This window comes from Prionailurus bengalensis, chromosome X (genome assembly GCF_016509475.1).
Source record: "Prionailurus bengalensis isolate Pbe53 chromosome X, Fcat_Pben_1.1_paternal_pri, whole genome shotgun sequence".
NCBI classification, from domain to species: domain Eukaryota; kingdom Metazoa; phylum Chordata; class Mammalia; order Carnivora; family Felidae; genus Prionailurus; species Prionailurus bengalensis.
Genome location: NC_057361.1, coordinates 59,238,770 through 59,262,864, shown reverse-complemented (window position 1 = coordinate 59,262,864; position 24,095 = coordinate 59,238,770). Strand labels below are relative to the sequence as shown.

At 46.2% G+C, this 24,095-nt stretch overlaps 1 protein-coding gene across 1 annotated transcript; it reads right to left on the bottom strand.

The window, feature by feature from the left end:
- Positions 1-2,685: 2,685 nt before the first annotated feature.
- On the bottom strand, positions 2,686-23,850 carry NHSL2 (NHS like 2). Its single transcript, XM_043569846.1, has 7 exons — positions 23,683-23,850; positions 20,661-20,788; positions 20,162-20,357; positions 18,213-18,344; positions 14,706-17,030; positions 13,076-13,208; positions 2,686-12,233 (listed from the first exon to the last, which is right to left on the bottom strand). The coding sequence occupies exons 2-7, from the start codon at positions 20,661-20,663 to the stop codon at positions 11,909-11,911; spliced, it is 3,114 nt and encodes a 1,037-aa protein (XP_043425781.1). The 5' UTR covers positions 20,664-20,788; positions 23,683-23,850; the 3' UTR covers positions 2,686-11,908.
- Between the last annotated feature and the right edge of the window lie 245 nt (positions 23,851-24,095).

Here is a 24,095-nt window from a genome sequence, read left to right as displayed (position 1 = left end):
TTGCTAGGAGTGGAATTGCTGGGTCCTGGGGGATGTGTATCTTCAACTTTAATAGGGAAAGACAAACTTTTCCAAAGTGGTTGAACCAACCAACCAAAGTGATGCCCACCACAGTGTGTCAGAGTTTCTGTTCCTTCACGTCTTCCTCAACACTAGTTACTGCCACACTTAAAAATATTTTGCAAGTCTGGTGGATGTGAAATGGTATATCATTGTGTGTGTGCGTGTGTGTGTGTGTGTGTGTGTGTGTTACAGCTTTATTGAGGTATAATTGATGTATAACAGACTCCACATACTTAGAGTGACAATTTGATGAGTTAACATCTGTGAAACCAGAACCATTGAGATAATGAACATGGCCATCATGCCCACAAGTTTCTCCCTACCCCGTTGTAATTCATCCTCCCTCATTTCTCATTTCTCTGCTAATAGATTAGACTAAGCACTTTGCTATGCTTATTGGATATTTGGATTTCTTCTATTATCATGAGTCCACATAAGTCTTTTCCCCATTTTTTATTGAATTCTCTGTTTTTTATTACTACACTGTAGGAGTTCTTTGTGTATTCTGAATACTAGTTCTTTTGTTGGTTATATGTGTTGCAAGTATCTTTTCCTTTTTTGTGGCTTGCATTTTCACTCACTAAATGGTTTCCTAGATTTAAAGCAGTTGAATTTTATCACTTGTCCTTTATGGTTAGTGGTTTTGTGTTTTGTTTAAGAAATCCTTCTTGGGGTGCCTGGGTGGCTCAGTTGGTTAAGCATCCGGACTCTTGGTCTCTGCTCAGGTCATGATCTCACAGTTTGTGGGATCAAGCCCTGCATTGGGCACTGCACTGATAGTGTGGAGCCTGTTTGGGATTCTCTCTCTGTCCCTGCTTCATTTGCTCTCTCTCTCTCTCTCTCTCTCAAAAATAAATAAATAAATAAATAAACATTAAAAAAAAGAAATCCTTCTGTACTGTGAGTTCATGAGGATATTCTCCTATATTATCTTCCAAAAGCTTCATATTTTTGCTGTTCATATTTAGGTTTTTATCCAACTGGAACTTCTTTCTTAGTGTGGTATGAGGCTCCCTTTTTATGTGAAATAGTGAAATAGGATGATAGGCTTCCTACAGCCTATTGGGCCCCTACAGCAACAAATCAAACAAGGAATAAAGTGATACAAGAGAAACCTATTTCCTTCTCTTCTCTCCTACAGATGTTGCTCCCTAGGGCATTCCCTAATAAACATCTTGCTCACCAAACTCCACCCCAGAGTGCTTCCTGGGGGAACTCAACCCACAACTTCACCTTGATGCAGGGTTCACAGGCTCAAATGCCTTCAGGGGCATAGCAGGTAATATACATGAACGAAGCTGTTTGGGTTTAATATAACAGGGACAGATGAGGAACTAGTTAACTGCAGAGATTGTGCCCACCTAAATTTTTAAAAATTGAAAAACAACTCCAGACAGTGTTTGTACTCCACACAGTGTGTATGAGCTCAATTCAGCCTGCAGGCATCCTGTTTATGACCTATGCTTTGGTTTTTTGTATTTTTTCAAGATTGTATTTTATTTTTTAAGTAATCTCTACACTCAACCTGGGGCTTGAACTCAACAATCCCGAGATCAAGAGTTGCATGCTCCAGTGACTGAGCCAGCTGAGTGCCCCTATGACCTGTGTTTTAAAGGCATATTCTCTCTTTGGTTAATTAATATACCAGACCCTGCCTTTGACATGTCTTTTGTGGGTCTCATCAGTGTGGGCCAGTCCCTAAAAGCTTCTCCAACTTGTGGTATGGTAGAACAAGGAGGCTGTGACCCTGCCAGAGTGACCATTAAACTCTGCACCACAAGGTCCCACTGAGGTACTGCTTGCCATGAGGTCCACCTTGAGCCAGCCTTTATCTGACCTTTATCTTAAATCTTAACACCTGCTATTGTATGAGAGTCGCCTTGGCCCCTCTCCCTTCCCTTGTGAGTTTTCTAGGTTGTTTCCATTTCTGTTGTGTCTTTTTGGAAGAACAACCTGGTATTATCAGAGGACATGAGCTAATGTAGGGCCTGGGAAGACAAGGATGCTGGCTGCAAGGGCCTCAGCCTTACATGCTTGGGCCAGTTGGGAATAGAGAACGAAACTCCTTTTGGATGAGAGTTGACCCTTAAATATAGTTATCACTACCTGCATGGTGGGATCAGACCCTTTTTGAGGGATGGAAGTGATATGGGCCACATCTGGTCTGTTTTTTTGCGCCCAGCCCAGACTCACTCTGGTCTGCCCTGCTGGATGGCTTCATTGAGCCAGAGAACAAAGAGGGAGTGCATGCCCTGAGCACAGTTGCTACAGCAACCTCCTCCTCTCAGGAGCCTGGCAACTGCTGCCCACTTCACCAGAGCCCCGCCTCCTCTGCGGTCCCTTGTTGCTTCCAATAAGCAGTCATATTCAAATCCCTGAGACAAAGTCCTTGAACACGAATTACCTGACCATGTCCCTTAGGTTCACCATTCTGTGGGCCAGGTTTCTGCAAGACACTGTGTCCTGCATATAGGCTTTGGGCTCTCAGGGGTTTGTGAGAATCAAACCCCATGTGTGTGTGCCCCACACTTGCATGGCTGGTAACACATGCTCATGAACTGGGCTTAGTGTCTGAATAAAGGCATCACTGCTACAATGAAAACCAGAGGGTGAAACAGAAAATGATTTTAACAGAAACAGTTTATTTCGAGAAGACACAAACAGCTCTAGCTATATAAAGAATACAGTTCAATTGCTGGTAGCAAGCCAGTATGGAATGCTTGAATAAAAAAAGAAGAAAGAAAGAAAATAAAGAAAAGAAAAACCCTTTGTAATATCACCCCACAGAGGGGGCTTCCTTCCATTTTGTGTTGGAATTCTAAAAAGCCTGGGATTATGGTCTCTCCTAATTTCTGCTGCTTCTTGAAATTTTTATCCAGGGACACTTTCTTATCACTGGGGGAATTGCCTTATCTCTGCCTTCTAGTTTAGGATATTGGTCTGTAAATTCCTGTCTCCTTTATTTTTTCTTAAGTGCATTGTTGGCACTCAGTAAGCACTGATTGGTAAGTGCTAATGAAACAAAAAAGTCTGTCTCCTGACTATGCATAGTAGGACTAGCCAGTCCTCCTTCCTCATTTTGCTTTTTGCAAGTGTAGGTCTTTTGTTGCCTTAGAGTCCAAGGCATAAACCTGGTTCCCTTCCTAAGTCTGGAAATTTTAAAGCAAAGGCAGAAAGAAACTGCTTCATAGATATTTTCAAATAGGAAAATCCTGAAAGTTACTCATGCCTCTGACTTTTTAAGATTTAGTTTTCAATACGTGGGTAGATCCCTGGGCTCAAATGACAGAAAGGAAGCTTAAAGGTCCTAAGAAGCAATTTGCTTAGATAGGAAAAACTGCAGCCTGGGAGGTATGTCTGAGTGACTGAGTTCATATCAAATTAAAGTCCTTGCTCTTTATATGTCAGCTTGTTCCCAATTGTCGCAGAGAGTTTCTTCAAATGGCTTCCTGAGAGAAGCCAGCACAAACCAGTAGAAAGAAAGTTTCAAAAAACAAGAAAAGGGAAATTCCTCAGGATGATGCCTCATCCCCTTCTTGACCAGCCCCATCAGACCTACATCTGGACCAGAGAACTGATGAAACACTAGATGGAGTGTGTGTGTGTGTGTGTGTGTGTGTGTGTGTGTTTGCGCGCGCGTGCATGTGTGTGTGCATATGTGTGTGTGAGAGAGAGAGGAGGGGAGAGAGAGGGAGAGAGAGAGAGAGAGAAGGAGAGAGGGAGAGAGGGAGAGAGAAGGAAGAGAGACATATACAGTAGTCAATGGGGCCTTCACAGTTCCATTGGAGAAACCAGGCTCACACACACAGGCACACACCTTCTTCACTCATATCTCTCAATGCTTACATGAGAAAAATGTGAAATGTGAATCTGAGCTTTAGACTTCCAGGTAGCATGAGAGGTAGAGATGGCAGCAAGATGTAGGGTTTGAGGAATATTTAAGGAATTCTTTTTCTTTTTTCTTTTTTTTTAGGTGAGGTCTAGCCCAACATGGTGCTTGAACTCAAACCTTGAGATCAAGAGTTGTATGCTCTACTGACTGAGCCAGCCAGGTACCCCTAGGGATCCTTTTAAAGGTTCAGAAAACAGGAGGTGGTGGTATGCTGAATGCTTGCTGGTTGTGGTGCTGCACAGGGCATCTCAGGGAGTCCATCCTGGGGCCTGGGGGGCCAAGGAGGCAGGGGGTTTAGACAGGAAAACACTGTGGGCACAGAATACCTTCTATACCTCATTGGTTTTCTTGCTGGAGTAAGTCTAGAACAGATCCAAATTACATTATAGAAAATGGACACATGGACATTCTGGGTTTCAAAACCAACTATGGGAATCAAGAGTGCTGGTGATTTCCCTAGGAAATTGCAGACCAAACTGGCATCTCATGGCCTGGGCCAACAGACTTTCCAGAGACAGCCCTAAACTTGTGACGGCAATATAGGGCAGGTCAGGCCAGATGGCCCAGGGCCAGGGTCCCCAGCGAAAGTTCGGGAGACCAATATAGGGACAAAAGAAATAAGAAAACTCAGAAATCCATTCTTCCCGCTCAGTTTACCTCAAACTCAAGGAATAAGAGGCACATTGGATAACCAGGACAGGAGGTCTGGAGAAAAGAATGAGGATTTCTACACCAAGGTAGTGAGTGAGAGAGTCAATGATGAGTACCCTATCAAAGAATAATGGGTTGGCATATGCAGCCCCTCTGCACCCACTTCTGTGCAGACTGGTCTGACAGTGAAGTAGATAGGAGGGCAGTGAGCCATATCACCCAGTATACAACCCAGTTATCACATGGGGCCCGTCACAGAAATGCCTGTTACAGAACATTGTCTGGACCAGGGGTCAGTAAACTATGACAAGCATGACAAATCCAGCCTGGGGCTTTATATGGCCCAAGAGCTAGGAATGGTGTCTACATTCTTAAAGTATTGTAAGACAAAGAAACAACAGCGAATAAGAATATGCTACAGAGACCACATGTGCACCCCCCCAACCTAAACTAGTTACTATCTGGCCCTTTACAAAAAAAGTTTGTCAACCCCTGGTCTAGATCCCATCAATCTATGAGCATTCCTGAACATAGAAACCAGAGGAGGTCCAGTGGAAACAAGGGAACAATGGAAATAACTGGAACTACCACTCCATGTAACTAGCATAACCCTAAAGGGACACTGCCTTCAATTCCACGGAATAATAAGGTATGCACGGACCATGGAAGGAAGCCCAAGAATAGCTAAAGAGAAGAGTCACACTAGGCAAAGAATGTTCCAGAAAAGAGAATGCATGCAGAGCACAGAGGTGATTAGGGAATTTTGTTATTTTTTGATAAGATGGAGATAAAGTTTGAGCCCAGGGATTGACATAACATCAAGCTAGGTGAAGTTTCTAGAATACAACTAAATATCTCATGAGCATGTAACAGTCTGATATCTCATAAAGTTTAAGAAGGGAAGGATAAAGTAGATTCTAGGAAAGCCTATATTGGTTTGTCCTACTTTAAATAAACACCAATTACAAAAGTTGAGACTAAAAATAAAGTAGACATTGGGGGACATTGAGAAGAGGAGTCTTTGTTTTTCAAAAGAAGTCACCAGATGATTCCCTTAGAAAAGAAGCTTCTCTACTAAAAGGTGGAATTTGATCTATAAAAATTCATTTTTCAAACTTCTTTTAGGGAAAATATATACAAAGTAGGGAACATATACTGAATTTTGAGGGGAAATGAATGTTTCTAAATTGAAAATCAGATTTGTCCTTGGATTCAACTTAAAGAAATCTTGAGCAGTTTCCCTTAAAGCAAATATATTAGTTTGTTGAAATACCTGGGAAATCCATGTGTCATAAATGTAGAAGCCAGCTGTGGGTCTTCTATAAATGCAGCCCTTTAAATGAAAAAAACACTGGCCCCAGAGGCAGGAGATCTGGAACTGAGGCCAGGCCCTGCTACTGTGTGTGTGACCTTGTGTAAGTTATTTGACCTTTCTGGGCCTCATGTGTAAAATGAGAGGTTGGTCCCTTTCACTCCTAACATTCCATGGCTACAGATAAATATAGAAATAAGATAAATACAACAACCTAGAAATAAAAAATATTCCCCAAAGTAAGTTTTGGAGTCAGTAGAAAAGAGTAGCGATGAAATATCATAAAAAGAATAAAATTGTAACTACTAGCCAGAGTAAATATATCTCATTTAAAAATTAATGAAAAGATTTGTAATTTACAGATTTGATCAGGAGAGGTAAGAACATACATATTGATATTTCTTTACCACCACACATATGGAGGAGAAAATGAGTTTGGGGTGACTTATACAGTGAGCACAATGTTGCATTTGCATGCATAACATTTGGTAAAATTGGACATTAAAAAAAAGCGGAACACCACATAAGGAATAAGTTTCTATAAAGCTTGGCATTGAAAAGAAGCTGAGGGGGGTTAATTGGTTGTTCCAGTTCAGATTTTGTTGGTGTATTTGTTGATCTCAAATTCTACTATGTAGGCAAAATCTTAAAATCAGAGCCCTCCTAGAGAAGAGCCACCTTGGTGAAGATAGGTATTTAAGGGTTGGCAATACCAAACATAACACTTTTTTCCTTTTTTCCTATTTGTGAATTCAAAAAAATTAAATCCAAAACGGGCCAGACATGCTGGCTAAGTCAAATCAAGAGTTTTGCAGGTTAAGTGAGTAGTTGATTCAATCTGGTAATTTCTTAACACCAAACAAATGTATACCTGACCAACACGACAATATACATCACTTGGCCAGAGACCAATCACTGTGATGACAGCAGAAATGGTGGGAAAGTTTGAAATCATTTGAACAGTTGTGGCTATAGTGATTCAGGGGCTTGGAGAAGTAACATCACTGGAACACACACACACACACACACACACACACACACTCCAGGGCTGCTGCTGCTGCTGTTTCTGGGATGACACTTTGAGAACCACTGGCTTTGATTTTGGGCTTTTACTGAACAAATGTATATTCCTACTTCACACAATCCATTACTTATGCAAATTAATTTTTGCTAAACTTATGAAAAGCACCTCAAATATTTGGCTATAACTGTTTACTGCCATATTCCTATATAAATCTGTGTCAGAATATTCTAAAACTTTATTCCATGTCATTGTTTAAATTTTCATTTTTGCTGCTCTTTGACTAAGGCAGCTCTTCCCACTCTTGTCGTTTTAAATCCCTAATACCTTGGTGACTTATAGCTAAAATACGAGCAAAGACTTTGGAGGGACTGGATGCTCTGGTATAGATCTGGTCTCTCTCACACCAAGCTGAAGTGATAGCACAAAACATAAATAAGGGCAGGGGAAGCAGAGGCTTGTGTTTAGTAAAGTTGTACCTCTAGCAAGTTTAATAATTACCACCACCACCAAGAGACCAATATGGATCAGACATTGATCAGACAGTTTCACCTTTCACAAACAGGACACATTTTCACAAACTCTAAGTCCTTGTGTTCTTTTACTAAAATGACTAGTATTAATTCCATTTGTGTAAAATGTTAATGTACAATATGATCTTGGCCTTCTCAATGGCTTTCAGTAGCCATTTCTGAGAGTCTCTTGGTAGATGTGGTCCCTTGGTCCCTTGTCCAATAGAACAGCATGGGGTATCAGGACTATTTAATCAACCACCAGCAATTGAATACAATAATTCCAGGAGATTAAGGTATTTTGTATGTTCTGGAGTTAGCTTTCAGGGAATTTGGCCTTTCTGTGGTGAAAAATACACTTTGCAGCTAATCAAGGCCTAGAATTCTACAGGCAGAACTTCAATTCCTTTGGCTTAAGGCTTTTCCCCTGTTATAATGCAAGCGACCCTCAAAAAAGGTAGCATTAAGCCTTATGATGTTAAAGGACTTTATCCCTTTCCTGAGAGCATGTTTTTCTTAGTAAAGAGAACTAGGAGGCACTCAGGAGAGTTGGGGCTGGGAAGCAAGGTCTGGTGAAAATGGAGCAGAAAGAGGAGAATGAAGATCCATCCCAATGGCAGACCTCCAGCCTATTCACTATTGTGCTGAAGGGCTGTCTCCGTCTGCATCCCTACTGAAAATGGGTGCTAACTTGCCACTTGGAGCAGGTTGCTTAGAAATCAACCATGTTTTCTGATAATATTGTCTATTCTTAGATGTATAGGCATACAAAGGCTTATAGCAATGGAAAAAAGAGATGGCAATAAAACATTTGGTGCAACAACAGGGATTTATCAGAGGAACCACACTTATTCACAGGAAGAAGATAAACTGATATTCATAGAGTGCAAAGCGCAGGGCTGAGACGAGGGTAAGGCACTTGTGCGGCCCTGAGAGTGGGCGCTTCGTTCACCTCACTCTAGTCCTGGCCCTGGAAAATCAAATTAAAGTGAAAGCCTACTACTGTGTTACAGACTTGGTGATGATGGAAGGCTGCACTGGTGAGGAACAAGAGCACTGGCCACAAACTCAATTTTTAAAGGAATAGTTTGTTTATCAGGAAGAGGGCAGGTGCACGGACACATCTGCTCAGATAGGTACTGCAGGATCACAATCTGATCCGTGTTGTCTAGAGATTTAAAATGGATGTCCAGTGAAATGCTTGTTGTAAGCCTTTATAGAATCTTCTATAGTCTTTGCACATTCAAGGTGATGCCTTCAGACCAATTGGTCTATTTGAGGTCATTAGGCTAACACGAACTATTTCGCTGTTTGTGGTCTTGCCTCCTTAAAGGGTAAGCTGTAGGTTAGGGATGCAGTTCACAGGAGTCAGGGCTGAGGGACAAGTTGGGGCCAGGTGGGAGGCTTAGGTGAGAGATGAGGCAGACAAAGGAGAGGAGATACCAGCGAGGCTTCCTGCTCTATCAAGAATGGCTTGCTCTCTACTCGACATTTGAACCACAAATACGTAATGAATACCCACCAAGAGTAAATCACTCTTTGCTACCCATTGACCTCTCCTGGGGATGACTCCCTCTACTCATGACTACACTGAGGTTAGTCCAGCAGAGCTACCTGTGGCTATCGGTTGGAATCAGAGCAAACAAAAGGATAGAAACAACTTGAATTGGAAGCTGACGTCCTGTGGCAAACTTCATTTTACTTGAACCCCTTCTGTATTCCATGCTCAAAAATTGTGATCATTATTATTTGCACTAGTAACCATGGTGGTACTAGGTCTCTGAAAGCCTACATGGAGGGGCTGTCAGCCTCTCTTCTCTGGTCTTAACAGAGTCGGTACAGAGGGCAGCAAACATTGTGCTGTGTGCCTCGGTGGGAGAGTTGGTGTTATAATCATGGGGACGAGAGAGGTTGAGGGTTAGGAGTAGGAAAGATGTTTGGTGTTATAGTCATCAGTGACTAACAAATTCTACAGTTTGGTTGTTTGCCTGGGATTAGGTCCACCTGTTGCAAAATATTAAAGGAATATTTCTTGCCCTCAATGTTACCTCTGACCATAAAATCTCTGCCCCAAATCCTCTTGTGCTAATGGAAACACCACTGGGTATTTGAAGGCCATAGTAATGATGCAGAAGATGTTACAAAAATTCCAGGTATACAGACTATTGTAGAGGAAAGCAAGACTCAAGGTAACAGCAAAACATAAAAGTGTCTGGGCATTCAGCTTTAGAATCTTTTGGGAAAACCACCCAGGGACAGAAAGGTGAAACCCACTAGAAGTAGCAAACAAGAAGCTTCCAGAAAAAGCAGTAGAAGTAACACATCCTGTACTATATGAGTCTCTCATTTGGCTTCAGAGCTCAGCTGTTCAAAGTGGTTCCCAATGAGAAGGCCCTGGCAGCCTTTCACTTTTGTTAGGCCAAAGCATGAACACCCCTTCATTTCCCTGCAGAGGAAAAATGTTTGTCTTTTGGAATTCTGAGTCTGGGGCAGACAAGTGTGGCATTCAGATATAAATTCAGGCCAGGAATGAATCTATTTTATTTCAGGCAAAACCCCTGAAATTTGATCTGGACCTTCAAACCAAATAGTTTGAATGCTTTCAAAAGCAACTGGGTTCTCACTGTTTATTATTTTAAGTGGCCTCTAAGTTAGGGGGCAGTGCTGATTGCAAAGAAGTTGATGAGCCTGGCCTGCACTTAGAAGTCTAGAATTCAGACCTGTACCAACCAAGGGCCTAGGCTTAAGACCTCTGAATGAGAGGCCCAAGTCTTCTCAGCTCTCAGTGTAGTTTTTCAGCTGCTCTGTCTGCAGGAGTGTGGGTAGTGGAGCTAAGAGCTTGCTTCTCATTGGTGAGCGATGTGACCTATCAAAATCAAGATCTGCTTGTCTCTGGGGCAGTTTCTGCATCATCCAGGATGTTGGCCAATGAATCTGTTGGGTTGGGGGGGTGGCAGTGAAGGAGGAAGGGGTCCAGGAATCAGGCTACAATTGCATTTGACTTTTCTTTTCCCTTCTCAGGAATGTGGACCATTAACCCTCCATTATTGGTCAGCCAGTTTTTGTTCAATGCGTTGACTGTTTTTCTCCCCCAACCTCCCCAAAACCAGACACATGAAAATCAAATGAATTACTTTTCTTGCTCTGCTTAGAAAATTGAACTGACAAGAATAGTTAGTGCCTATAAGCTTGTGTGGGGGGCAGTCACAATGATTGCTCTGGGGGGTCCGTCAGCATCTCATTTCCCCCGAGTTCCTACACTCTCCCCCAACATAGTTAATGTAAAGTCAGTCACACAGTGGAACATTAATGGCAAAAAGTAGCCCTTTTTGTGTGTGTGTTATGGGCCACAGCCACTTGCAAGGCTGCCTTTTAGGTTTTGGATATATTCTTTTTAGTCCATACATTCTTGGTTTGGGAACAGAGTAAGACTTCCTTTAAACAAAAACAAAAGGAACCACAAACCACAATCTAAACTGAATGGAGGTGGACAAGTTACACTTACTTTCTCTCCTCCTTGAGCCTTTGATGATGCTGTTCCTTCAGCTAATTACTTCCTGTAATGAAGGTTATATGCAAATGAAACAAGAGTTCTTAGAATGCAGCATGAGCTGGGCACTGATTCTAGCTATCATTGTTGACAGACACTTGAAGAATTTCAAGGCGCAATGTACAAGTTACCTTGGATAGATCTGAGTGAACAAATGGCTGCCTCATTTGTTGGCTGAACTTGATTCATCCAAAGCAACCCAGTCCTGACTTTTCCTAGTTGGTGGGGGCGGGGGGGGGTAGTCTACATGATTATTGAATGTCATCACCCTGATCTCCGCATAGACAATCAAACTGAAAAAGGCATGAATTTCAAGACAGACTCACATTCATATTTTGAATGACAAAAGCCATCCAATCAACCCCATGCTGAAATAAGTGCACAGCCACAAACCTCTCTGGTGGGGGGAATTTAAGTGTGGATGGAGAGGCACCAGAGTCTTTTTGTTTCTCCACACAGGGCCATCAAGGCCTTGCCAGGAAAGTGAATAATCAGCAATGGCACCCTGATCCCCAGTTTTGGCAGTCCCCAATCCACTCTCACACTGTGCCCCTCAGTGACAGGAGTCAGGGATGGAGCAGCCTGGCCATTGATTGAAAAGATGGTACATGTGCCCTTGCATCTGAGAATTTCTTCTCAGGGCACAACACTGGGGGAAGATGAGAAAATCGGTAATTGGGTAATGGCAAGATTGTAAGTATGAAAATGTAAAAGGTCTGAAGATGATTAAAGTGCCTGATGATTTAGTTCTAGATAAAGTGACCTGTCTCCTGCTGTCCAGAGTGTGAGTTAATGTAAAAGAAATGTAGGCTCTTCTGTTATGTCCATGATTACTTTTTAAAACCCTTTCTCTTCCCCTTTGTCTACTCAAGTTTAGTAACTAAACCCTGTTAACTGAACTCGGGACTTAGGTACTAGGGTCATCGGTAGTTTCACAGTCTTTTGAAAATTGTGCAATAATTCTCCGAGCCAGTGGGTTAGTGGTCTTCAGCAGTTCGGCTGCTGAGGGGCGGGACCTTGGAGTTGTCTTGCTTCCCTTCTTCTGTAGCAAGGCCTTGAAATCATCGTTTCTGCCAGCATCTAGGTTGGCACTGCCACTTGACCCCGCAGAAGCAGCTGACTCACTGATTGGAGAATCAGCTGTGTTCTTTATTGGTGAATGGGAGCTTGGTCTGCTGCTGCCAGCAAAGGCCTCACCAGGCTCTTTCCAGCCAAGCAGCTTTCTTTTGGACCTAAATAAGAAAAAGTTTGCTTTAAGTGAATTTACGTGGCAGATATTTCTTAAATGCTTTGTATAATTTCATGAATGCCAGTGGCATGATGTGGGGGCTACCATGCAGCAGCCTTGCAAGCAGTTGTACTTACCAGCTTTCTCTCTCTCTCTCTGTTAAGTCCTCAGAGTCCCTTGTCTGGCTTCCTCTCTCTATACCCCTTTCAATGCCTCCAGCTGGAGTCGCTTGGCCTGTGCCTGCAGGCTCAGTTCTGCCTAGGTTCTGGGACCAAGGAAGCATTTAAGGAGTCTAGGCCAGGAGCTCAGTGACTCTGAATCAAGACAGTCTGAGAGCTGATCCTGTTCTGAACTGGTGCTCCAGCTCTAATGACTGGGCTCTTTCTATTTTTTTCTCATCACCAAGTCCTTGCTTTGAAACCCTGTCCAATAACTGGTGCCCGGTCTTGTCCCACTTTGCCTAAGTTCCTGCTTTGATGCTTGGCTTGTTGCCCCATTTCACTTCTTGATAAGATGTTTTTGGTACAAGGAATTCTGTGAAGGGTTAAATGTCTCCGTCTGTAGACAGAGCTGTGAGAGAGCAGATGGAGCCACAATAGGCCTGCGGTTGCTAGGAGACGAGGGGCCTCTCACTCGGCACCTGGTCTTCCCTTCCCTGCCCCTCCTCCACTTCACCCAAAGATGTCAGTGAATTGCATATGCAAGGCTGAGGGCTGCGTTCACATATGTGGGTATCTGAACTTAGGCTCCAGTTGCAATTCTAATGGCTGCTTAGAGGTAGCAGATTTTCTTTTGGTATAAGAAGGGTAGACAATTACAATAGGAATTAAGAAAACTGGTCTACACCTGTGTATCACAGTAAACAAATCTTCAGTTGTGCGTGAAGCCACAAACACGTCATCGTCCTCTTCAGCAATCCATTCGGCTGTTTTATCACTGATTACACTTTTTTCTTCAGTGCTTGCTTCTGTAGAACTCCCTAGGCATAAGAACCAGAAGGAATTAAATACTTCGACCACAATAGTTAGGACAAAGCACATTCTCCTGTGGTATTTCATTTGATGTTCAAAGCAACTCTGGGAGGGCTGCAGGGCAGAGACTCTTAATGTCTCTGTTTTGCAGAGGAACACAATGTTCAGAAGGTTAGTGTTTTGGCCAAGGTGGAGTGAGTGGTGAAGATCAGCATGGGTCCCTGTGTTCTCACACCTTTTCCATTACACAACAGGTTGCCTGAGCATTCTCTTGTTTTGAATGCAGTATTTTTAAAAATCAAAAAGCAGAGACTCATCTAAAGCAATGACTCAACCAGTAGGTGGGAGTGGGACCTATCTGAATCTCAGAGGGAGCCTGTGGAGTTTGATGATGCATCTTCTAAAAATTACCTGTGGCTGTGATTTGTTTGCTTGTTTTAGCCACTATGATTTAACTTATGTTGGAAGTCCAAATTTGGCCTAAGGAAGGTCGTAAGATTTTGATGTTTGGTGTTAAAGGTACAAAAAAAAAAGGATGAAAAACATGGATGGATCTGGAGGACAATAGGTTAAGTGAAATAAGATAGTCACCAAAAGACCAATGCTGTATGATTCCACTTACATGAGGTCCCTGGAAGAGTCAAATTCATAGAGACAGAAAATGGAAGAGTGGTTGCCAGCATATGGGGGTGAGGGGACAATGGTGAGTTCTTGTTCAATGGATACAGACGTCAGTTTTGCAAGATGAAGAGAGCTCTGGAGGTGGATGGTGGGAGGTCATAGTTGTACTGCCTTGTGAATGTATTGAGCACTGCTGAACTGTACATTAAAAATGATTAGGATGATAAATTTTATGTTATGTGTATTTTTGCCACAATTAAAACAAAAAAAGACACATGCAAAAAAGACCCGAAAAATTATGAGGAACATTATCTAGTTTAGTCTTATTGTTCCAGGAAGAGCTAGCCTCAAAGCATCCAAGAAAGTGAGTTCCCTTTCTTCCAGAAAGCACTAAGAAAGGCTGCTGCTAGAAACATATTCCATTGTTTCAGAAGCTTGCAAGCCTTCCATAGCATTTGAACTCAGCCTGGGAGGGTACTGAGTCCCATGCATGAAACTAAAATCCATGTGGCTAGCGAAAAGTGCTATACCGGGAGGTAGAGAGATAGTTCCTAGGGCAGGGGATGCGTGCCTGACTAGGTAGATGGGCTACTAAGGTCCTAGGGTGCTAAGAACTAGTTTGATTTTAGTATGTCAGTATCAGGGGTTCCAGGTGAGATTGGCCCAAGCTGGATCTTGTAGATCCACCCCTGGGTCATTCCTAATCCCAAGGGCAGTGAGGCCTGTTTAGAATAACCCAAACCCTCAAGAGATGCCTCCTACTGACCTGGTTATCCTGGACTCAGGATCATTATTTGGGGGCATTTGCTTCTGTCTCTGGCACTCCATCCTTACCCTTATCTTTCCTGGGATTCAAAAGAAAAGGCAGCAAAGAGTTTACTAACCTAGAGGACTTGCCTCCCTTTCACCTTCAGCCTCCGGTGTTGAAGTCATCCTTGTACCAGGTGACTGCAGTTGGTCACTGGTGGGGAGACAGCTGGCTTCTTCCTGAAGGGTGATGATGGGGCTGAGAGACAGCCTTGGTTCGGTTCCATACACCTCCATTTGAGCTGTGGGTGATGTGAGAGGCAGGTACAGCACACTGGGCTTTTTTGGGACAGGGGGTGGTATCTTGCCTTTCTTTTTCTCTGCTTCTTCCTGGATCTGGAGGCTAATTCTTTCAGGCAGGGCTCTCACTTTGGGGCCTCCATCCTCCATACCTCCCTGGGGAGGTTGCTGTGTTCCTGAGAAGAAAGCACCAGAGGAACTAGCAAAAGGTGTGAAAACAAGAGTTGAGGCTGCTGTTGACTCCCCTGGGCTTCTGCCCTCAGGGCTGGAGGACTTTGGTTTCTGCACCACTGTGTAGACGTCTGGAGGGAGTGGCCTCGTGTGTTGAATGGAGCTCTTGGGGGTCATAGCCAAGGTAAGCGAAGTTAGCGGGTACTCCTCGGGGACAGATGGTGGCTTGTGGACCAAGCTTGGAGGCCTTCGGGCCACGGGGGGCTTCTCAGCTATGGGAGGTTTTATCTTTCTCTCTGGCAAGGTGAAGACTTCTGCTCCTGCTTCCTCAGTATAATCAGGGCTCTCAATGTCATCTTCTGGTTCAGACTTGCTGACTGACCTCAGGCGAATGGAACGTAGGTCAGACTGAGTAACCATGGGCATAACTGGCTGGTTGGGGCTCGTTTTCTGGGCCAGCTTGGCCCCAAAATTTGTATCTGAGTGATGCCGGCTCACCTTGGTTTTGCTTCGGATGGAGATACTCATCCCAGACAGATCCAGGTTGGTTGACGAGGTCAGTGGTAGGTCAAACGACAGCCGTGACTTGGACATTTTCTCCATTGGTGATGTCGGGGGTAGTGATGACTTCCTCTCAGGTACCACTGGACGCACCCGGACACTGCCACTTGGAGGGGGCAAGTGGCCCAGGGTCAAGGACATGGAGACGGTGGGTGTTGGTGTCTCTGACTGGCTGGAGTATCCACTGGAGGGTGACATCAGCCCAGCAGGCCTTCCTGGGGAGGATACTTCCCTGGCCTCCACCTCAATGGAGAGCTGGGAAGGTGTCGTGGCTCTGGACGTGGAAGGGGAGGCAAGAGACTCTGAGCTGCCCTGAACTTGGGTGCACTCAATGACTGTGGTGCCCGTGGCAGTGCTGGAGCCGGACAAGGATTGGTAGGTGTCACCAGACTTCCAGTCAGTAAGATACCAGTGGTGGGAGAATTGTGTGCCTTCTGGATCTTTGAAGGTCGGCACAGCTGGGTGACCCTGAGCATCCTGCTGGGATGAGTGATGTCCTTGGTGTTCCAAGGAGAGGCAAAGGCTCCTGGGCCTCTGGTCCTTGGGTAGGGCTGACCCACCTTCTGGCAAGAGGACTGGCTCATCTTTGACCAGTGAGACACTGCGCATTGGTGGGGAAGGCTTCTTTTTGGCCTTCCTGAGCGAGATACTCTTGGATCTCTGTCTTCTGTGCTGGGTCTCCTGTTGGACACGAAGGGACGCAATGTTGTCAGCACTGTTACTGCCCTCAGAACTTGTACTGGCATGAGGCAGGGCACAGGCTTCACCAGTCTTCCGTTCCTCATCATAGTCCACCTCTGCGGTGCCTGAGTCTGTGGGCACAGACAGTGACCGCTCCCGGAACCTGCTGGCCCCACCTGGGCCTGTCTCCATCCTTGAGGTAACACTAGTGAGAAGGCCAATCTTGGAGGGTCGTTCCACTGCCTGCCTTCGTTGAGCAGGGTGCTCAGAGTAGCCAACTGACCCACTGCATCCTGCTGGGTTATCACAAGTAACAAAGAAGGTAGCAGCTTCCTTAGGAACTAGAGGTGGCAGTGTGTGCAGAGACACCCAAACATTCCCAGAGGAAGGATTTTTTCCATTTTCACTGACTTGAGTACTCTGACTGGTGGCACTTGGAGTCATGTAGGTAAAAGTATCTCCCTTCCAGGAAGCAGAGAATGTCGATTCGGTTGGTCCATTGCAAGAACTGGGGATGCTATACACCATTCCTATGCTCTCCATGCTAGGAGGGTGTGCGCCACCACGCACCTGGAGAGTTTCTTCTGGATCACTCAAAGGACTCCTCAGTACCAGTGAGGGGAGATTTGGGAAATGAACTTCCTGACCAACTGCAACTCTTCCATGGACACCTTCTGGGACCGAATGACTGAGCCTGATGTCTGAGGTGGTGGAGCAGGCCACACTGCCTGCTGGGCTATTGCTGTGACCTGGAGAAGGTAAACACAGAAAGTTAGCAATGCAGCCAGGGATCCCCCAGCAGCTGTCTTGAGACAGGAGCACCAAGTTTTTTGCCAAGAAGCATTTGCCAACAGCTTGGTCAGGATGCCTTGGTTCTTCCTTTCCATAAATAAGGATGCTGGGGAAGTTGGGTCCTTGCCCATCACCACACGGTGAGTCACAGGGTGCCTGCCCTTGAATTGTCCAGGAGGCTGCCAAAGACTTGCCAGCTTTGATTATTCCTTTTAGAGCTGAAGCGGCAGGTGGGACTACCTTGGGTTTTTCCCGAGCTTTCACCCCAGGCTCATGAACCATCACAGACCTCAGTGCTCACCTCTCCTGAGATTAGAGCACAGGCTTTTGAACTGATAAAGGACAGCACTGTGTGACTTTCAGCCCCAGCAATGAATCTGGAGTATGCCACAGCTGGAAAGTTCAGAGTCTGGTTACATTTTTGGCACCTGTCACTTTTTAGCTTTGCAACATGAGAGATTTCAGATGACCTACGCATGTGAGGAAACTATTCACATGTCCAAAATCCCCAAAGATTTTTCTCATATAGAACAATTATTACTACTAGTAGTAGTATAATAATTTATAACAGCAGCCACCATTTGTTCAACACCTACTATGTACCATGGTAGGTGAATATATGTAATAACTCTAATATGCATGACAATTCTCACAGGTTGGTATTATTAGCCCCAACTTCCAGATAAAGGTGCTGAGGCTCAGAGAGGTTATGTAAGTTGGGCAAGGCCTCATGGTTAATAAGTGGAGAGGCCAGGACTCACATCCATCTCTCTGGTCTGTGCTTTTTGGATGGCTTCCGTTTAGCAGCAGTAGTGGCTCTGTTAGGATGGTGCTTTTAGTGATGATTCCCTCTTTTATCTATTTGCCTAAATCTGACACATTTGGCTATATTCCATTTAGAATGGGAAACAATAACATAGTGAACTTATTAGCCTGGGAGACCTGCGCTCCATATTCAGTTGATGACCTTGACAAAAGGCCCTTGGTTGTCCTTAATTACCACATTGGCTTCTTTTAAGTCATCCAACTGTCCTCCCTCCCCACCCCCACCACCCCACACTCTGAATTATCCCTGGGTGGCAGGACTGGTGGCAATGAACAAGGGGAAGGTTCTGGGGCATCAGCTGTGGTGGGGTCACCTTGGTCTCGCTGGGAAAAGTTAGAGAATCCAATAATGGTCCGCCTCCGCCTCAGGGTGGATTTGGGGTTCACGGCTGTCTCTGTGTTAAACAACGAGTGTCGCAAACTTGCATGTTTATCAAACTGCTGCCCTGTAGGCAAAATAAAGACACTTGGGTGCATCCTGGTTTCTGTTTACAGTACAGTGGTCTGAGGTGGAGAGAAGGGATGATGGCAGGAGCAATGAGCATGAATAGAGTCCAGGCAGGTGGCCCTTCATCCTCCTCCCTCCCAATCTGGCTCTGGATACCCACAGCCCCAAGGCGTACATGTTGGCTTTCGTAGGGTCGTACTCAGGGTCACTGGTGAGTCTTAGGTGGCTGAGGGCCATGGTTTTCAGCCGTGACTATGTGTGAAAATCAACTGAGCAGCTTTTGAAACTCTAATACCTGAACCCCATCAAGAACACTTAAATCTCTGGCTGTAGGGCCCAAGTAGAAGCATTTTCTTGAACCCCCCAGGTGATTGATTATTCAGAGGTACAGCCTGGGGTGAGAATCACTGGTGTAGAGAGACAGGTTGAGACTAGATGTTGCTTGATTGTAATCTTTTCTCAAAGAAAGTCTTTGTATGGGCCAGTAAGGACAGTGCCTCCAAGAGGCTACCCTGCTGCCCCCCAGCATCCAGGAAGCAGCCTGATAGCCTGTCCTCCAGTCATCTGATCACATTTTATCAACATTCATCTCTGGGTAGTGATTGATATCTATTTCTCTTAAAACACTGGGACAGTCTTTGCTCCAGGGGAATTGCTAGGGCAGGGGTGGGGTGACACCCGCTGCTCCCCCCACTGCCTCTCCTTCAGCAGCTGACTAACCAAACCCTCTCCTCTCAGCCCCATGGCTACATGTGTCCCCACTCCCCACTGACCCCACCAAGTTGCTCTGCAGGCAAAATCAGGGCTGGCCTCATTGAGAGTAAGGTGGAAGTTTAAAAACAAAGTGCCCACCTTTACTCTGTGAGTTTCTCTTCTCAGCCCGCACTCCTCTTGGTACGTTTCCCTAGGCTCTAACCTCTATTTCCTGCCTCTAATTTCCTGAGAGGATGCCAGGGGCTCTGAATGGCCCCATATCTAGGGAACGTTGCCACATGTGGCCAGACCTGTCCTCATTGTCTTTATCAGATTTTCCCAGCATACCACTGGCTAGTGCTGGCTCACAGGGTGCCTCTGGTCCCTTTAAGTCAGGAGGTCTTCATTTCATCCAGTCACTGGCCCTACCTTCTTCTGAAATGACTGACCCTCCTCCTCTTCCACTTACAGCTGGTGGAGTGTGGAGCATGAATTAATGATTGGCATGGTATAGGGTGTGACATGTCCCCAAAGTCACAGCCAGCTGAGCCTCATTTGCCTTGGTCTCTTTCTATTACTTCCATTTTCAAACACTTGCCACGTGGGTTGAAGAGGCCCACCTCACTAGAAGACCGGATGTCTACTGAAAGTATCACAAGGCCCTTGCTCTGTGTTCCAGGTATGATCCTCCCTTTTACCACCAGCACTACTGACCTTGCACTTCCACTCTGGCTCCTATCTGTGCACTACAAATCTGGCTTCTGGCACAAGAATTTTTCTTTCCCCAAACCAAACTGAACTCACAAACTTGAAATTTCCATAGATGTAACCAAAGAGCACACAAGTTCACAATGTTTTAGGGTTTTCTGTTAAGACAGATTTGTTTGCTACCAGATGGGGTCAGTTAGTATGGCAGTGCCAGTAGAGAGTGAAGAAAGAGCAGCCAGAGCCCCCTCTTCTGCATGCCTCTGTTCCTCGGCGAGAGCCATGACCTTGACAGTGCAGGGTGAGCCACTAGCAAAGAAAGTCTCGCTCCCTCCCCTGGCACCCAGTGCATTTGGAGAGGATGGTCTGTAGTTGGCATGGAGGGAAGCAAATGGAAGCGATACTAAGCAACTCTACCAGAGATATTGATGGGCACAATGTCAGAGTGCGTGGAGCAAGGTTGAGGCCACCGTTTCTCCTCTAGGATGGGCAGAGGGAAGGGGCTATTCCACGCAGCTTGCTTGTCGGTTGTGGTAGACAGGCTCAGGGAGGCCTCAGGGGCCCTCACACCCTGGGTGGTAGTCTCATCCTCGCTCAGCTGCCGTTTTGTAGGCTGTTGGGAAAGAAGGTGATGGGAAGGGTGTGCTCCCGACGAGATGAGCCATGCCATGGGATGGCTGTCTAGGTAGGGTGGTCGGAGGCTTCATCTAGGAGGCAGGAAAGTGTGGACAGGCTACCAGGCCAGACACCTGCTGTGTACAGCCCATCTCAGCAGGGCCTCCGGATAGCTCTGCTGGTGGGCAGAGGTGAGTGGCAGCTCCTGATGGGTAACGTAAACTGCTTGAGGACCCCTGTCAATGAGTGCAGAGAGAGCTCTGTATGCTGGCTCTCACAGGTGGGGGAAGAGGCAACTCACCATCAATACAAACTCCAGACGCCTGCCAGCCTGGGGCCTTGGGCTAAGGGTGGGCTCAGGGGCCTCATCAGCAGAGCGGAAGGTCTGCCCCAGGAGTCTGGCCTCCGAGTACTGTTCCTCATATTCTTCTGAAAAATAGCACAGTGGATACACACTCTAGGGGGCCATGGCCAAGCACTGGGCTGGGAAGGGACCATGAGAGCTGGGGCTCCTGCTCTAGCTGCCAGGCCTGACTTGCATTGCTTCTCTAGGATATTTTCCGGCTTCTGAGCCTCTGGATTCAGAAATGGAAAAAGTCCTACTTCCCAGGACTGTGAGCGCCAAGGAGAAAAGAGAGTCAATGAAATGGAGTTGTGCCAGTTCTGAGACCAAGCCTGTGTCTTGATGGCCCCCACCTTAGGTGCTCAACCTAGAAGAGAGGTCCAGAAAGCAGACACCTTTTGCCATTTTAGGCTGCAGGGTCCCCTCTCTGAAACCCTGCACTTCTTCAGGTTTTCTGCAGCCCTACCAGGGAAAGGACCTGCATGAATCACGAAGACATCTGCATTGGAAAGTCCAATGTGGAGTGCTCCCTTGGATGTCAAGAACTCTTATTTGAGCCTCCAAGGGCCTGGTTCCCTGCACCTTGGTCCCACTGTGGGTGGTGTCAGGTCAAGAGGGGCTTAGTTGAAGCAGAGGGAAAGCAGAGGTAGTGACATAGAAGGCAGGAGAAGTCGAGGGGCATTGTCAGCGAGTAAGAAGGATGCACAGGATTTGGATGGGCTTCATTTAAGTGATGAATTCGATGAGTAAAGGAGGAACGTGAGAGCAAAGAACCAACAGGTGGGGCTCTATGCACATTTGAACAGACTTTAAGACTCCCAGAAACTTGGACTCAGGAGGGGCCTCAAAAGTTCTCTGGTCCAACACCCCACTGTGGGCTCAGAGTTCTTCCTAAGCAGCCCTTCCAGTTGCTTCTTCAGCCTCCACATGCTCCTGCAGAGAAGGGAGGGCAGCCTTCCTCCCAAGGCAGCTCATTCCATCCAAGAACAGTTGGGGCTGTCAGGTGTGTCAGGAAAGCTCTTCCTTATCTTGAGGTGAAATATACCTCCCTCTATATTTCTACCCACCCATCCTAAATCTGCCCATGGTGGCAACATAAAGCACATGGACTCCTTTTCTGCATGATAGCTCCTCTCTTATCTGAACACAAGGCTCATGGTGTCCCTCAGAACCTTGCTTCTCTAAGGTCACTGCTGCCCTGGCAGGGAGGTGGGGGTTTGGGCTGTAGTCCAGTTGGGTGGCCCAGCTGCTGTTTTCTAGTCCCCTTACAAGTTAACCTTTGTTGGTGTGGATAAATGAGAGCCGATAAGGCTTCTTTACACAAGTAACATTCACTCAACAAATGTCTACTGAGCCCCTCCTGGAGATCCAGCTCTGTGCCAGGTGCTTCTAGAAAGGCAAGGGTATGAAGAGATAACATTCTTTATGTTGAGACAGTCAGTCTGGTTATGTGGACAAACTCTACACCCAGGACTAGTAGATGAATGAGTAAATGAAGGGACAAATGAGAGAAAAAGCAGCTCAGAACTATACAAGACCTCTTGAGGTGGATGGCGTAAGGCAGCTGGCACGAGTGCTCATGCAGGGAAGGATGCAAAGTGCAGAGCGTTAAAGGGGTTTTTGGGTGAGGCAAGAAGAGAGCTTTGAATAAAGTGTGAGGATTGGGGGTTGGGAGAGCGAGGAAGGGCTTCTAGGTTTGGAAAAAAGCCCAAGTGGGACAGTGAGTTCCTGGCATAGGCATGGAGCTTGCGACTACAACTGAGGTTTTATTTGTATTATTTCATGGAGATAGAACTTACCTACAGTAAGGAACGCAAATCTTAAGTGCGCAGCTCAGTGAATTTTGACATACGCATGTCCCTTGTAACCTCCATCCAGAGATTGTAATGCCCCAGTAGCCTCTCGCATAGCACTGAGGTTTAATCCTTTTGCCACTCACATTAGCTAAATCCCTCTGATAAACGAGTATGGTTTTCATATTGCAAAGTCTTATCACGGACTGTACAGTCTTTTCTTTTATGGTAACTTTAGTATCGTTCCCAGCCATGCCCTGCGTTCCACAGGACACGTACTGGGAGTTGACGATGCATCTTATCAGGGTCTCTTCAGCTGCAAGATACTCTTGCCAAGCAGGTTACATACCATTTTTACTTCTCACAAAACTTTGTCATGTGGGTAATTGGAATCTGATTTGAAAGACGACGGATTGATCTGAAACTCAGGGAGGTTGGGTAATCTGCATAGTGTCTCACAGCTGGTTAGTCATGGGATTCAAATGTGATTCTAGGTCTGTCTGATTTCAAAGTCTGTGTTTTCTCACTCTACCTGGTGCATGCAATCTGACTGCTCTGGTACTACAACTGGGCTGTTTTTCTGGGTCATGTGGACCCAGCTTGGTGTACAGGGTACTCATCTGTATACTCCAAAGATGCCAGGCTGGGATTTGGGGACGAGGAGAGATCTGGGTGCTGTGTACTGGGCTTCCTTTGATGAGGCAGTAGCTAGCTACCCAGGAGCCACACGGACAAGGTTAAGACAAGAGCAGAGTGAGCGAAGTCCTGAGAGGGAGACCCTGCAGATGCCTCCATTGTCTTTGGGTGCGAGGATTCCAAAGACATGGGTGATGTGGCAAGAGAGGGTCTAGAAGGTTTGTAAGGCCACGCAGGGGGAGTCTCTCACCCAGCTCTCTTGGTAAATGGCTTGCCCATTGCCCTGCTTCTGCCTCTGTCTCCCCCCCCCCGCCCCCCCCCGTACTCTTGAACTGCAAAATAAAGGGGCGGGGGGGTGGGTGCGAGTAAACAGCCATAGAAATTATTAGTCTGGAAGGTAAAGAGATGGGAAATTTATGTTTTGTTTTTCAGTGGGTTTTAAACTGTTCTTTTTCTCTAGCTGGTCCCTGTCCTCTTTCTTCTTCGCCTCCCACCAGCCGCTGCGCATCTCGCCTGTGGGCTCCGGCCGCAGCCCCCCTCCCTCTCAGTACCTTGCAACAGGCTCTGGAGATTGAGCTGCGCCTCTCGAAGCAGCTCCTCTACACTCGGGGGCCTGCCCGAGGAGAGGAACACGTTCACTGGCTGTCGCCATGACGACCTCGAGTGGGCAGTCGCTGTCGCATTTTCCCGACCCGAGTTAGCTGCAGCTAGGGAAGGAGAGAGTCAGTGAGAGGCGCAGCTGAGGGCGGGAGGGGGGGGGCGGCGCGCGGTGGCCAGTGGGCGCCCGCGGTTCCCCAAGACCCGCCCTGTCGGGGGTGGGGGGGCGGAGCGAGGCTGCGCTTAAAATGCGGGGACTCGCCAGCCGCAAGATTTTTCCTCGACAGATCCTGCCGCAGGCAGCTCCCTCTCGCTCCACCGACCTCTGCCCGTGCCGCCGCCGCCTGCCGCCTGCCGCCCGCGTCTT